The 16,708-nt window shown below is 42.4% G+C and overlaps 1 protein-coding gene across 1 annotated transcript; it reads left to right on the top strand.

Annotated features, from left to right (window-relative positions):
- The first annotated feature begins 11,831 nt into the window (after positions 1-11,831).
- ANKRD34B (ankyrin repeat domain 34B) lies at positions 11,832-13,374 on the top strand. The gene has a single exon (XM_036280553.1). The coding sequence runs from the start codon at positions 11,835-11,837 to the stop codon at positions 13,362-13,364; it is 1,530 nt and encodes a 509-aa protein (XP_036136446.1). The 5' UTR covers positions 11,832-11,834; the 3' UTR covers positions 13,365-13,374.
- The last annotated feature ends 3,334 nt before the right edge of the window (positions 13,375-16,708 follow it).

Below are 16,708 nucleotides of genomic sequence, written 5' to 3'. Positions count from 1 at the left end.
CCGCCCCCATCGGTGCCCCGGCGCTGTCGCCCCAGTCACCTTCCTTTGCCCTTCCCCGACAGCACCTCGGGCTCGCTCCCTCCGCGCTCCGGAAAAACTGAGGAAACGGCTTGGTTGCCAGAGCCAGTGGGGACTGTGGAGACGCTGCTAGAATTTTCAGCGGCTTGGAAATCCCATCACCTTGGTTCCCTGAGAGCTGAAGGTATAGCTTTGCGGGTCTGTATGTGTATGTTCTGGGATGGGGGTCTGTGAGAGAGGTGAGGGGTGTAGCTGTGCCAGGGCCCAGCAGCCCAGAGGCGTGGGGGACAAGGAAGTAACTAGGAGAAGACACCAGCCCTTCTGGAGTATGTGTAGGAAATAGGGCAAACCTTACCAGTTACTTCCTTCCCTTGAGCAGTTTCTAAATATTTCTTAGAGGCTGGTGCCAGAGTAGAACACTTTTCCTGACAGGTCATTACATTTCCTGGGACAATCTCCAATGCATGTTTTGTTCTAGGAAGAGACATATTTTGCTTGTGGCAGGCAGACTTGCCTCATTCCAGGTGCAGCTGGCCTCTGCATCCTGGCCTTGGGCTGTCTGCTGGGACTGGATTTTTTTTTTTTTTTTTTTTTTTTATCCTCACCCGAGGACATTTTTCCATTTTTTTGTTCAGACAGAGCGGGAGGGAGAGAGAGGAAGAGAAAGAGAGAGAAACATCGACGTGAAGGGACACATCGAGTGGTTGCCACCCACGCGACCAACCAGGGCCGGGGACAAACTGCAACCGAAGTACGTGCCCTTAGTGGGAACCGAACCCGGGTCTCTCTGTACCGCTGGCCGACGCTCCAACCCCTGAGCCAAACCGGCCAGGGCTGGGACTGGATTTTTGTAGCTCTCTCTGGGGAGGGCAGGACAGCACACCTCCAGTCCCCGGTCCATCTAACTCCAGGCTGTACTTTTCTCTGGGCTTGTGGGCTCCTTCTACATCGCTCTAGGCTCTGGCAACCATCTCTGCCCTATACTCCTGCAGAAGAGTTGAGCATCAGACCACCTTGAGGTGAGGACAGAGATGGCCTGATAGGACCCTGAGGCAGGGGTGGATAGCTAGTAGGAAGTGTGGAATGAGGAATGAAGAGTTTGCCTCAGATTTCTCCAAGTGTGCATAGGAAACACCACCTATGGAAAATCTGGAAGGGGAGACTGGAATCTTATTTTTAACCAACTCTTCATGTGATTCTTATTCTGCAGAAGGTGGAGAGCCCATTGGGATAGGGACCTTGTCAGACCCCACTAGGGAGGATTCTCATCTAGTGATGCCTGTTTAGAAATGGACATTTATTGAATTCTTAAGAGACGGGTGTATTAGGATCTTTTAAATCCTCACAACCATGGACTGTAAAGTATCTTTTATCCACACTTTAGGGATGAGGAAAATGAAGCTCAGAAAAATAGCTTTCCAAGGGTGGATAACTGAGAAGACACAAGGCCCAGATCTCTGATGCACAGCCTACTGCCTCCTGAGCAAGCTTTGTCCCCTGTGGGCAGCGCACAGGCAGGGAGGGGCAAGCAGGAGGGGCTGAATTTAGAGTCTAAAACCCATTTGTTAATTTCCACCCCCTTGTTGCCCTCCCCCACCATGGCAGACAGCTGACATCATGAGAGGGAGTAGGGATCCGTTTTTGGAGGTGGAGTAAGAGGCCCAAGGAAAATAACATTTCTCTCGAATGAAAGGAAAACTGGAGGTGGCACCATAGGAAAGGCCAAGCCTGCCATTTCCGAGATGACTTTTTTTTTTTAAATCTTCACCCGAGGACATTTTTCCATTTTTTGTTCAGATAGAGTGGGAGGGAAAGAGAGAGAGAGAAACATTGACATGAAAGGGACATATCGAGCCCTGGCCAGTTTGGCTCAGCGGTTAGAGCGTCGGCCTGCGGTCTGGAGAGACCCGGGTTCGGTTCCCGCTAAGGGCATGTACTTCGGTTGCAGTTTGTCCCCGGCCCTGGTTGGTCGTGCGGGTGGCAGCCACTCGATGTGTTCCTTTCACATCGATGTTTCTCTCTCTCTGTTCCCCTCTCTACCTCCCACTCTACCTGAACAAAAAATGGAAAAATGTCCTCGGGTGAGGATAAAAAAAAAAAAGAAAGGGACATATCGAGTGGTTGCCACCCTCATGACCCAACCAGAGCCGGGGACAAACTGCAACTGAGGGACGTGCCCTTAGCGGGAACCGAACCCAGGTCTCTGGACCGCAGGCCGATGTTCTAACCACTGAGCCAAACCGGCCAGGGCCTGAGATGACTTTTAAAGAGCTTCAGCCCATGTTGCACTGCAGAGTTAGATACCACATGAATCAGGTACTTACAACAGAACCCTGCTCTGTGGGAAGCTGGACATCCAAGAAGCAAGGAGACATAAGATAAAGGACATAGGAACTTCTAAATAAGCCCCAGGGAGCAGGCAGATAAGAGGAGTGACTTTGGGAGAGTTCTCCCACCTTTGCTTCCCCAGCCTCCTCACTGGCACAGAACAGGGGCCTGACCTGCTGCAGGCCGATTCCCTCCCTTCCGATGCCAGCTGTGCTTACAGGGCAGCCTGCAGCCTGCAGAGATACACACAGGGTTGCCATGTTCAGGATCCACACCAGACACTCTTACAGACTCATATCATGAAATAGGATTAACTGAACAAACACCGTAGGGATGTCTTAATAAGGGATGAAAAAAACTAGACTCCAAATGGGAGAGATGTGTGCAACCAATTACTGGTGTTTATGTAACTGAATAGCTTTGATTTCCTTCATAGGAACTGACAGCTGGCTGGCAGAAAACGCATCCAGGGAGGGAAAAGACATAAGTGGAGTATGAAATTTAGAATTATGTTTTCAGGTAACTTTCTATTTCCATTTAGAGTGGGTGTCTGGAGGGTGAATGTAGTTATGATTTGAATTGCTCATTTATTGACATATTTTTAATAGGGGTCATAATTCTAAGATCCAGTGTTTTGTTTTGTTTTGTTTTTACTTCTTTTTCCCAGTAGCAGGGCAGAAAGGTGGGGGGGTGGGCACCATCCAGCCATTAGCCTCTCACTTTATCCCCATTTTCAGCACGCTGCCTGGAGGTTTGGAGCCTTTCTGATCAATCTGTTCAGAGAATAAATCTTTATTTTTTTGCCTAAAAGAATGGCTGTCTACTACTTGGGGTGGGGTAAAATACCTGGGGATCCAGCTGTTCTGTCCACAGACCTTGAGCCATCCTCTCATTTCTAACCCTGTGCCTCATGGCTACTTGCTGTGTCACTTAGGGCCTCTGTGTCCTGAACTCAGGGCCCTGCGGGTAAGCTGGCTCACTGCTCATGTCCCTGGCAATTTCTGTTGCAGCCTCTGCTATGCGAAGGCAGTGTACCTTGCCACCATCCCTGCTGTTTCCAAAGCTTGTTTGAAATTGCTCCTCTGATATCTCTTTCATTTTTTAAAACAACTAAATTGGCCTGGCCAGTGTGGCTCAGTGGACTGAGCATCGTCCCATGGACTGAGAGGTTCTGGTTGGATTCCCTGTCAGGGCACATGCCTGGGTTGCGGGCTCGATCCCCAGTAGGTCGTGTGCGGGAGGCAGCTGATAGATGTTTCTCACACTGATGTTTCTACCTCTCTCTCTCTAAAAAATCAATAAAAGCATATTTTAAAAATTAAAAATAAAGTAAATTGTAACTTTAAAAATTTTATTGTATTGTTGACAGTATTACAGATGTCTCCCATTTTCTCCTTTTTGCCCCCTCCACCCAACCCCCACCCTAAATTGTATTTTAGTAGCATCTTGAGAGTAGAGAGAGGAACCAAATGGGATGTACAGTAAATATGCTATGATGAATTGCAAGTGATGTTAAAGATGTTATTTTTAAGTAAAAAGCAATTTATCCAGCTGTTTAATAATTAGTATCTTATAATGTTGAAATTATTGTACTTAGAAATTATAAGAGAAATGTACTTAAAGGATGTCTTCATTCCATATTTTACTTAGTAGATACCATTTATGTGTACAAAACATTATTTGAACATCCTTAAAAACATTTTAAATATTTTATCTGTTATTTAAATAGACTGTGGATTAGGGACATGGTGAAAGTAAAAGAAGGCCAAATTCCGAGATAAAATTTTTTTTCAAAGGAAGAGTGCCGTGAGTGAGAAGGCACAACGAGAAAGCCTTGGGGCAGACACTGTCTGGTCCATCACCACGCACCTGGGGATGAATGTGCATGATTGTCCTACAGAGTCCAAGGCTCTACGAGGCTGAGAGACTAGAGCCAGTAAGAAGGGGCGTCAGAAAAAAATCTCGGTCTGTCTGACGACCCCCAAACTTTCTCTAGTTGAACTGTTATCTGTTTGGAAGGTGTAACTAGATTACAACAAAGGGTCTGACTGAATGTGAAAATGGTGTCGGCACTGGGTGCTCAGTGAGGGTTTCACAGGCGGCCTAAGGAGGCAAGGACATTTCTTAACTCCGATACTGAAGAGGAGAGAAGTGCTCTCAGCGTAGGGGGGACTTACCTCTAGGAAGAGTAAATCCGTCAAACTTCATTGTCAGCGTTTCTGCTGTGCAAATGGCTGGGACAAGATAAAAGAACCAAGTGAAACAGGATAAGGGCATAAATAAAGACAAGGGCGTTATTCCAAAAAGGTACTGTTTACAAATGAGACACTAGGAAACCAACCATGTGCACATGTGGAGAATAAAGTATCTGACAGCTTTTTTTCTCTGAAAAAATTTAATGTTTAGCCCTGGCCGGTTTGGCTCAGGGGTTAGAGCGTCAGCCTGTGGACCTGAGAGTCCCAGGTTCATTTCTTGATGAGGGCATGTACCTCAGTTGCAGTTTGTCCCCGGCCCCGGTTGGGGTCATGTGGGTGGCAGCACTCGATGTGTCTCTCTCACATCAACGTTCCTCTCTCTCTCTTCCTCCCTCTCTCCTTTCCGCTCTATCTGAAGATAAATGCAAAAGTGTCTTCAGGTGAGGATTAAAAAAAATAATAATAATGTTTAAAGAAATTCAGAATCGCTGTACTAAGTATGAACAGTTTAAAACATGAGCAATCCAAGGGGCTTTATCATGAACACAGAGTGAGCCGCATGGAGTTTTTGCTAGACAGTCCTCTAGTTCTTGGGGCAGAGGGTCTGCCTATGTCCACATTGCAGACAGATTCATTAGTGGCCACGAGCTGGTGGCGGCACTGCTCAGCTTCCCTGAGGCCCTGGAGCCTACAGCACCCTCCCTTTCCACAGGACGGGTGTGGCGCTGCTCCCCTCGGGCACCCCAGCAGGCAGTACATTGCCATCTCCCAGAACCTCCTGACGTCAACCTTGATGAAAGTTATGACAGAGTAGTCAGGTTTAGTGTTGTGGAGGAAGGCTTTTACATGAGGACAGGTGAGAAGGTTTGAAAGTATTTCCAAAAGTTTCTTATAAGACTTAAAAAAAAAAAAGGAATTAGACTAGAACGTGATGTAGGCAAAAAAAAAAATGTTTTTTAAAAAACAAGATTGGCCAACATACTAAAGACTATATGAGAGTATAATATTGAAATGTGGTATCTGAGAACTTGTTCTTATTTGCATATATGTTTCTTAAAGGCTACTTTTGGTCAAAGGTGTTTTTACATTACTGATACTGTTTTCTTCTTGAACTGCAGTTACTAAGTGGTTTCTACATTTGATATTATGTTCCAGCTCGTTTCTCTAAATCTTGTTACTTTATTGAACACATTTGTATTTGAAAAATGCTAAAAGGTTTCTTTCGAATCACTGTCTCATGTGAGCTCTTTTCAGATGCTTTGCATTCAGAATAGACCTCTGGGTTGGGACCCATGCTGTCAACCAATCTAAAATTCCTAAGTTCCTGAGTTGCAGGTATGTCTGGCTCTGGAAGAGCTTTTCTTTCTTTCTTTCTTTCTTTCTTTCTTTCTTTCTTTCTTTCTTTCTTTCTTTCTTTCTTTCTTTCTTTTTTAAGCTTATCTTTATTGTTGAATGTATTACAGATGTCCCCCATTTTTGTCCCCATTGACCCCCTCCTCCCCAGTCCCTCCCCCCTCCTGCCTTCCCCACACTATTGTCAGTGTCCATTGATTATGCATATATGCATAGAAGTTCTTTGGTTTATCTCATCCCACCCGCCCTCCCCTCTTCCCTTTTAGGTTTATCAGTCTAACAATTAATTTGTACTTCTTAATTCCTTTATCTTTTTTACCCATTTATAGAACATAAACCATGGCATTCACTTTCGTTGTATTTATGTATATGTATATTGAGTAGTTGTTCTTTGCCTAGCATCAGGAATGCTACTAATATGGAAATGAGTAAGAGTATTCTTTTGAATACTGCTTTTCAGGAATATAGTAGCTGAATTTTCTTGAAAGTCTAGGCATAACTACTATTGATAATGCCACAAACAACAAACTATGTTATAAAAACTATGACCTAATAGACCCTTTGTAAAATTTAACTATGAAACATATCCTACAGAAACACTATGCTCTTTTCTGTATACGTGTTCCATTTTACAATAAATAGATAAGAGTAGTGTCATACAAAATAGTATGTGAAATATGTACTGTTTAAAAAATAATAATAAAATGGATGCCTATATCCATGCTGCCCAGGAAGGGAAAGAACCTTACCTGGATTTTAAAAGGCCCTGGTGTCGCCCTGGCCGGTTTGGCTCAGTGGATGGAGCGTCGACCTGCGGTACAGAGAGACCCGGGTTCGGTTCCCGCTTAGGGCACGTACCTCGGTTGCAGTTTGTTCCCGGCCCTGGTTGGTCGTACGGGTGGCAGCCACTCAATGTGTCCCTTCACATCGATGTTTCTCTCTCTCTCTTCCTCTCTCTCCCTCCCGCTCTATCTGAACAAAAAATGGAAATGGAAAAATGTCCTCGGGTGAGGATAAAAAAATAAATAAATAAAAATAAAAGGCCCTGGTGTCAATCTGGCCGGTTTGGCTCAACCGGCTCAGTGATTAAAGCATTGGCCTGTGGACCAAAGAGTCCCGGGTTCGATTCCAGTCAAGGGACACATACCTTGGTTGCGGTTTGTCCCCGTCCCCTGTTGGAGTCATTCCAATTGATGTGTCTCTCTCACATCGATGTTTCTCTCTCTCCCTCCCACTCTGTCTGAAGATAAATGTAAAAATATTCTCAGGTGAGGATTAAAAAATAAATAAATAAATAAAAGGCCCTGGTGTCTCCCTCCCAAATTGTGTTGTTCCATGTACACCCTGAGCCCAAGAGATAACTGTCTCTTGGTTTTTATGTTAATCATTCCCTTTGCTTTTTTTCTCTTCAGTTTCCCATTTGTGTGTGATTCTTTTTTATTTATTTATTTTCTTTATTGATTTTAGAAAGAGAGGAAGGGAGAGGGAGAAAGAGAGAGAAGCATCAATGAGAGAGAACATTGATTGGCTGCCTCCTGCATGCCTCTCACTGGGGATCAGGCCCACAGCCTGGGCATGTGCCCTGACCAGGAATCAAACCAGCGACCTCTTGGTTCAAAGGTCGACACTCAACCACTGAGCCACACCGGCCAGGCTGTGTATGATTCTTAAGTAAACTGTTTATTTCTAAAAAACTGGTTACCAAGCACAAATTTGGATGAATAAAGGTCAATATTACCCATAGTACATGATGGAGCTCTCAGGATAAGACAAGCAGAAGAGTCTCTTGATCTTGGTTCACCTCAGTGTCCCTGAGCATTTACAAGAGCCCACTCTGGGCAAGGTCCAGAGTGGGTCCTGGGAAACATGGAGCTCACCATGACAGGGCTTCTGGCAGAGCTGCAGTGTAGTACTGGATACACAAAGGGAATGGGTGTTTATTCTTTCTCTTCCGAAGCGCACATGACTTACCCCCAGGACTAAGAGCAGGTCAAAGCAGAACAACTGAGTGGGGCTGAAATGCGTTCCATTGGCTGCCCCAGGAAGCAGTGCGTCGAGGAGAGAGCAGACGCGGTCGGGACAAAGCACGTAGATGAAAGGACTGAGGGCAGGCTCACCTGGGCATCTGGTTAATAAGACAGTAAGGTGGGAGTGTGATCTCAGGTGATGTCTGTGCACGTCCATTTTTCTGGCATCTCCTCTCACCGTCTTCCGGGGTATTTTCAGTATCTCTCTAACGATCTCTAGCTTCTGGTGTTGCGTTTCTTCTTTCTTGTTCTACCATTTCACCTTGGCAAATTACATGCTCCAGTACACTCTAATTCTTGATTGATGGTTTGGCTAGACATAGAATTCTAAACTGGGAATCACTTTTTCTTCAGATTTTAAAAAACAGTCCTCCATTTTCTTTCATTGTCGTCATATCTGAAGCCATTCTGATTTTCAATCCTTTAGTATGTGACTTATCCACCCCAACCCCCCCCCCCCACCCCCAGTTTGTGGAATCTTCTCTGTTTTCGGTGTTCTAGACATTTTGTTACCATGTTTCAGGGTCAGGGTCTGTTTTCATTCGGTGTGCTCTGTTCTAATGGTAACTCAGGTCCCTCCTGTGTAGGAAACGTGCTAGATCTCGTTGACCATTTCCTCTGCTGCTCTCCTCTTCCCCCCGCGCTGTTTCCTCTTGCTGGAACTTCTGTTGGTTGGATGTTGGATGTCCTGGTCTAGTCCTCTAATTGTCCCCTTTTTTCTGCTCAACTGTGTTAGAGGCTTTGTCAACGTTATTATCCAACCCTTCTATTTAGTCTTGCAGTTTGCATCATGGTTTTACCTTTTGAGAGCTCTTTTTATAGTCTCTGAATGTTCTTTAAAAAAAAAAAATAGAATCTTATTGTTTCTTGGTTATAACATCTTATCCCTTTGAAGATAATGAGCTTTTGCAGTTTTTATTTTTCTCAATATGTGTTTCTTCCCAGTTGCTTTTTGTTCTCTTTGTTCTGATCTCTGTATTTTTAATATAAGAGGCTTTTTGTTTTGTTTTTGTTTTAACTGTCTCATGATTAAAGTGCTTGAATTAAAAAGCTGATAAGAGCCCTGGCCAGTTTTCTCAGTGGTTAGAGCATCGACCTGTGGACCAGAGAGTCCCGGGTTCGGTTCCCGCTAAGGGCACGTACCTCAGTTGCGGTTGGGGTCTTGTGGGTGGCAACCAGTCAGTGTGTCTCTCTCACATTGATGCTTCTCTCTCTCCCTCCTGCTCTGTCTGAAGATAAATGCAAAAATATCCTTGGGTGAGGATAAAAAAAAAAAAAAAGCTGATAAGAAGCCTTGAGCATGCCCGTGAGACTTGTCACCTTTGAGTTTCACTGTAGGATGATCTGGGTGGCATGTTGGGGAAACCCGAAGGCCGGTGCTCTTAGGCATCTTCTCTTAGGCACATCAGATTCTTGAGAGAAAAGGTATGGCTGCTAGCCTTCCTGGAGCCAAGCTGGGGGAGAAGGCTGTGAGCCCCTCCATTCAGTTGTCAGAAAGCATACTTACTCATAACCTTGTTTTCTTGTCCTCAAACCTGCTAGGTGTCTCCCAGTCTAGAGACCCTCTGTTTCCCCATTTTTGGAAAATAAACCTCTGGACATCACCTCGGGCTGGAGGGGCAGTCTCCTTATCTCCCAGTAGCTTGAAGTGGAGGACTGACCTGAGGCAGTACTGTTCGCTGGTACAAATCACCTGAATCAGAGTCAGCTCTGAGTCAGTAGATCTGGGGTGGCGCCTGAGATAATGAGGATCCAATAAGCATCAGGTAATGCGATGCTGGTCCAAGATGGGATCACACTTTGAGTAGCAAGGACCTAGGAATCTCACTGCTGCTCCAACAGCTTCTCACCTTGTTCTTATTTTAGCTCTACTCTCCCCACTCCCACCCCAATTCTGGAGCTTCCTGGGTTCCTCTCTCAAGGATTCTGCAGTGCACATGGCTTAGTTCACAGCCCTACCACCAGTGACTCGAAGCACAGCCTTTTTAGGTTGGCTGAGTCACTTACCGTGCGCCTTCTGCTTTCTGGCTTCCAAAGTGTTCCTTTTCCTGCTGTCTTTGTGAGTTTGTTGTTTTTAAAAATTACTTTGTTTTAGGAGGTTTCAAGCAGGGGCAGAATTCGACGTGTGTGTTCTGCATATTCACCCTAACTAGGTTACCTGCTAACATATTTTCCTCAAGTTTGGTTATATGAGTGTAAATAGAGCCTGATTTGTGATAAAGGTGCTATTTTAAACCTCTAGATCTTTGCACATGGAGTATGCTTTACTGCTCCTTTCCTCCTTTGTCTGCCTGTCGAACTCTTTTTCTTTTGGTAGGTGCCCCTAGTGGGAACCGAACCCAGGACTCTCTGGTCCGCAGGCCGACGCTCCAACCGCTGAGCCAAACCAGCCAGGGCCCGCCTGTTGAACTCTTATGCAGTCCTCAAGATCCATCTCATATAGCTGGCCTCTGTGAAGCCCCTTGGGTCCCCAAATCATTAAAACCTGTGTGTTCTCCTGACTTGAACTCATAGCCGGCTGCTTATACAGTATCTCTTCCAAACAACTGTGCAAGCTCCTCAGGGCTAGAGCTTGTACCTTTGTAGCTCAGTGCCCAGCACATATTAGGAGTTGATAGCTGCTTAACAATTGAATTAACTTCTGTGTCATGTCTGTCTTGCCCCTCGTCTTCATTTTCTTTCTGCTGTCTTCATCTCTTCTGTCTGTTAAGAGGCCATTATGTTTCTTATCTATTCTTTTATCCACTAAAAATTCATGTCCCATATTCTTAATTTTTATAAGTAAATTAGTAAAAAAAAATAATATTTCTCATTTTTAAAACTGACCTAATAAACAAAATAGATTTAAATATTATATAAACTCCATTTGATTTTTCTCCCCAGTTCTAAGGACTGTTAAAAGATACACATTCTCCAAAACAGACCTGGAGAGACAGGAAAGAGTATGGTTCAGACTGACAAACCTCAGAGGAGAGGGGTGGGGGGAGGAATGAGATAAACCAGAAAACTGTAGGCATGTATGTGTAACCAAGGGACACAGACAACAGTGCTTGGTGGGGCGGGATAGGGAGGAGGGAGTCTTGGGGGAGGGGAGAAATATTTGTAACAAAAGTAAATTTAAAAAATAAAATAAATTAAAAATTAAAATTAAATTAAAAAATACATGTTCTCTCAGCTCTAGATAAAGTTATAATTCTTATCAACAATGGAATTATATAAAAGGAGTTGGAATCTAAATGATCTAAATAAACAAAAACATTTTTCAGTTTTTATGTTAAAAAATAAAATGTTTATAAGGGCTACATGCTTTCATTCATGTTTCCAGCCTAGAAAACTCCTTGTGCAGAGCAAATGCACTGCTTTCAAACGTAACCCAGCAGTGTGTTGCTAACCCCATAATGTGTGTGGTTTAAAGGATGGAATCAAGAAAAATACATAATCACACACTCACTATTTCTCAGTGTGAATTCCAGACATTGTGTTAGTTATTTTAACATCTTGTAGTCGAGATAATTTTTCATCTTTTAAAAGAAACAGAAATGCACCTCAAATAGACAATCTAGAAATAGTTGCATTATTTAACTGAAGAGCATGTTTAAGTAGTAATTTAAAACTAAGGAATTTTTCCATTAAGCTGCCATAACATGCTCTATTTTAATTGATTCAGTGAAGATTCTGAGAGTAAATTTTAGTTTGTAATTTTCTATAGCTTGTTACTAGTCTAAATTTTATTTTGCAATCCACTGTTTGCCCTGTATTTATTAATAACATAATCTCATTTATGTCCTCTTTCTCTACACATATTTCAGAAATTATAAGTAAAAACATGAATATAAATGGGGACATTGATTCTGGCTAATTTTTTGGTCTTCATCTTCTTTGATAAGCAGGTATTGATTTCTGACTTTTGAAGATGGATGAAGGTGTAGAAATCTCAAGTGATGGAAACTCCCTGATTAAAGCTGTCCATCAGAGCCGGCTTCGCCTCACAAGACTCCTGCTCGAAGGCGGTGCCTACATCAATGAGAGCAATGACCGCGGGGAAACACCTTTAATGATCGCCTGTAAGACCAAACATGTTGACCACCAGAGTGTCAGTAAAGCCAAAATGGTTAAATACCTGTTAGAAAACAACGCTGATCCCAACATCCAGGACAAATCTGGGAAAACTGCTTTGATGCATGCTTGCTTAGAAAAGGCTGGTCCTGACGTGGTTTCCTTGCTCCTGCAGAGTGGGGCGGACCTCAGCTTGCAAGACCATTCTGGTTACTCGGCCCTCGTTTATGCTCTAAATTCAGAAGATAGAGAGACCCTGAAAGTTCTGCTTAGTGCTTGCAAGGCCAAAGGAAAAGAGGTCATTATCATAACAACAGCAAAATCGCCTTCTGGCAGGCACACTACCCAGCAGTACTTAAATATGCCTCCTTCAGATATAGATGGGTGTCCTTCGCCATCCCCCTGTGCCACCCCTTCGGAAATAGACATAAAAACAGCCTCCTCTCCACTTTCACATTCTTCTGAAACTGAAATGACACTTTTCGGCTCTAAAGATCTGGAGCCCTCAGGAAGCCATGATGATAGTCAGGATCCAGGCTCTCCTGTGAGGAAGCCTGCCGTGGCCCTCAATGGGCCCAAGCTACCCCAGGCTCCACCCTGGATCAAGAGCACCCCCTCATTAATGCACCAGAACAGAGTGGCCTCTTTGCAAGAGGAGCTCCAGGATATTACTCCAGAGGAAGAATTATCCTACAAAACCAATGGGCTGGCACTTTCCAAGCGATTCATCACCAGGCACCAAAGCATCGATGTAAAAGACACGGCGCATTTGCTAAGAGCCTTTGATCAGACCAGCTCAAGAAAGACATCACATGATGAAATAAATTATCAGTCATTTTTTCCAGAAGGGAGTCAGCAATGCCTTGAAAGCCCTGTTGACCAGGACCCAGACTCTAACCAGACAATATTGGCTTCCACCTTAAGAAGTATAGTTCAGAAAAGAAACTCGGGGGCAAATCACTACAGCTCGGATTCCCAGCTCTCGGCTGGCCTCATCCCTACCACTTTAGAAGACGGCCGAGCGTTTACAGGAAAGAAAAAGATCCTCTCACCATCGCCTTCCCTGTTGGCAGGGTCCAAAGAATTGCTGGAGAATGTCGCCCCAGGCCCTCTGAGCAGGAGAAACCATGCGGTGTTAGAAAGACGCGGTTCCGGAGCTTTCCCTTTAGATCACAATTTTACCCAAAGCAGACCAGGATTTCTGCCGCCCTTAAATGTGAATCCTCACCCCCCCAACGCAGATAATGTCAACAAGATTTCCAACCTCCTTTCTTGTGGCCAAAAAGTGCTTATGCCAACGGTTCCTGTTTTCCCTAAAAGTAAAAAAATTTTGTTAAGGAGACAGTCATTGCAAACAGAACAAATTAAGCAGTTAGTAAATTTTTAAGAGATGGCTGGAAAACACATTGTGTTCAAATGTCTGTGTCAGAGAAGGACACAACTAGAGAAGAAATCTCAAATGTTCATCCTTTTAAATCATATATATATATTTTTTTGGTATGTACCCTTAGAGGGAACTGAACCCGGGACTCTCTGGTCCGCAGGCCAGCGCTCAACCTCTGAGCCAAACTGGCCAGGGCCATCCTTTTAAATCTTGTAATTGGCTAGTCCTTAATGGTTAGGGGGGATCAATGTGTACTGTTTATCTTACTAGGCACTGTAGATACAAATAATACATAGTTTCTTGTAAGGGAATTCTCTCAAACAAAATTAAAGCTATTTTTCTCAAAACCTCCAGTGGTTAATAACCTTCATGTGGTCCAAGTTTTTAATTTAAACAAAAACCAACAGAGAAAAAAGGTCACATATGTTGGAGATAACTTTACATTTCTTTTCAGATTTGCCAAATATTGTATTAGAAAACATTGCCTTCAAGTCAATTTATTTTTTAACATTTCAAGTCAGTAAATAAGATTGTCGTTTTCTATGATGCCAAAAGCATATAAGAAAACACTGACAGCTATAAACTGTTCTATGATCTATAAGCTTAAGCTACAAAGAAAGGATGAACTAATTCTTTTAAAATGCAGCCCTGGCCAGTTTGGCTCAGTGGTTGGAGCATCGACCTGTGGACCAAAGAGTTGTGGGTTCGATTCCAGTCAAGGGCACATACCGTGGTTATGGTTCGGTCCCCGGCCCTGGTTGGGGTTGTGTGGGAGGCAGCCAGTCGATGTGACCATCGATGTTTCTCTCCCTCCCTCCCTCTCACTCTAGCTAAAGATAAATGGAAAAATATCCTCGGGTGAGGATTAAAAAAAATTTTAAAAAGCAAAATAAAATGTTGACCGCAAGTAGATGAAAATCTAAAGTTTTAATGGGCAATTATTATAGTAGACTGGAGCACCTAATATTCCTGTTGTCAGCTTAATCAGTGTTAAATGGCAGATTACAGTTTTACATGCTAGTAATAATCTATGCAAAGTGTGTGTGTGCTGTTTTTAGCTTTGCTTTGTTTTGTTTTTAAACATTTAAAAGTATTAACCTATGGAATTCTTTGTCCATATCCTTTAATTCCTGTTGTCCTTTTTGAAGCCCATCCATAGGTTCCCAATAAAAAGATATTTTAAAGTTAAAAAGTATTCCTCTTTACTTATTCTTCTTTCTAAAAACAACCAGAAAAAAAAAACAACTCCCAAATGTCTGAGATTTATCACAAATAGAAACAAAATGTTTTCTTCATTTTAGAAAAGAAAAATGGATTATTAGATTAGTTTAGGTTAGCTAAAATTAACAAAGCCAGTAGAAATTTAATTACAAAATACTAAATATCCAGTCAATATTCAGTACTAAATATTCAGTCAATATTAAACAATATCTTTTTATTTCTGATATATAATGATTAGAAATGTCTACAATAAAGATATATAAGAATAATTTCCTCAGTGTAACATTCCAGTCATGTAGTATTTTAGGACCTGTGAATAATTTTTAACAAAATAAATGAATATCATGTTACTATTATAAAATATTATAAAATGGCTATATTACCTATACAATTTCAAAATGTGTTTATACAAAGAATCCTTATTTCAGTCTAGCAGTTTACAATAAAAAATAAACCAGACTATACAAAACCTGAGTGTATTAATTTGATGTTGTCATATACAACTTTATTTCTTTGCCTTCTATCAGTAAGAAGCTCCTAACAATTGGTATCATGCTTTTCGTAGTAATTTGATATAAGCAAGTTGTAATGTAGATAGTAATTATTTAATTTCTTGTGGCTTTTACTTGGAAAAAAACTGGAGATGTTCCATTTAATGTTTTGAAGAACATTAATATTATATTAGAAAATATTTTGATTCAGAACTTAGAATTGTACCTGATGTTTATAGGCCGCTAAACCCTTTTTGCAAGTTCTAATATTGAGAAATGTGCTTGGCTTTAAGTTGTAAGGATACAGGTTGGAAGAATATGTAAATAGATTAGTTCGTAAACAAAATGGTATCAATAAAGGTTTAAAATGTTATTTTAATTATCACTGGTTTTTATTTATCTCAAATATTAATGATAAATATTAATACTAAACATAATCTCAAGAGAAATTGTGCTACATGTGTTACTTTGAGTAAAAAGAAAACTAAGGGTAACTTTTGCTATTCTAACCCCAACATGAGAAAAAAATATGTATTCAGTAGGATTAAAACGTTGTTGGCCGTATTTGGAAGAGTTTGTAATCATCCGTCAATCCTAAGAACACTTAGGGGCTGAGGCTGTGTGAGCCTGGTTGTAAAGCCATCCCATGGGACATTTCACTCCATTCAGGAGAATGGTATCACTGGCATCCCAGTGGTGAGTCACAGATATTTGCAACAGGAATCAGATATGTATGTAGGTCCAGAGTTTATTAGCTCCCGAATTCACATGGTAGCAACAGATTCAGTCAATATTTCAATTAAATATTTTGAACTCTTATTACATTCTTTCACCCCAAGGAAGAGATAAAGAAGAAAGGGGCAATGACCAGCCTTAATGAAGATCTACAGCAGCAACCAAATCCAGAACAGCTCAGCCACCAGATTTGGCCAGGCTGGTCCCTTAAGTCTGCAGAAGCATAGAAACAAAAGAACCTCCTTATAGGACAGGAGCCTGGGCGAGCCCCTTTCAAGCTCTGCCTGTTTTCTCTGTACTCTGATGGTGGTATTGTGGGGGTAGTTTTATTATTTAAGATCATTACTTTAAAGTATATAGTAAAGTAGCAATTACTTTGAAGGGTCCTTTAAGAAACTGGTAGAATTAAATAAACAAGAGCATCCTTCTAAAGTTAACATGGAAGGTGAGTTCAGGGGCAGGCAGATGGGGTTTTCACTTTTCTTTCCAAGTCGGTATCAATTAGCAATATCAACTGATCACTGAGAAATACAGCTACACCTGGCCCCTGTTTGGGTCAGTGGCACCACCTGACCCTCTGTTACTGAAGCCAAAACTGTATATGCTAGATTCTTCCCTCTCTCACATCTTCCCCATTCAAGCAGTTTAAAAACTCTTACAAGTTCTTCCTCTTAACCTTTGCTCTCTCTTGGTTCTTCCCATCCCCTTCTGCTACCACCTTAATTCAGGACTTCATCTCCTTCCCATGCTATTGTAATCACCTTTCTCGCACTCAAAAGTGGTAACACTTCCTTGCTTAAAATGGTGTGATGACTTCCCTGGCCGAAGAGTAAAGGAACAAATTTCTTAACATGGAAAATTATTCTGGCCCCTGAGTAAATGTCCTGCCTCGTAGCACGG

Source organism: Molossus molossus, unplaced genomic scaffold (assembly GCF_014108415.1).
Source record: "Molossus molossus isolate mMolMol1 unplaced genomic scaffold, mMolMol1.p scaffold_m16_p_3, whole genome shotgun sequence".
In the NCBI taxonomy this organism is placed as follows: domain Eukaryota; kingdom Metazoa; phylum Chordata; class Mammalia; order Chiroptera; family Molossidae; genus Molossus; species Molossus molossus.
Note: the sequence above shows the minus strand (reverse complement) of the source record. Positions and strands in the feature narration are given on the sequence as shown.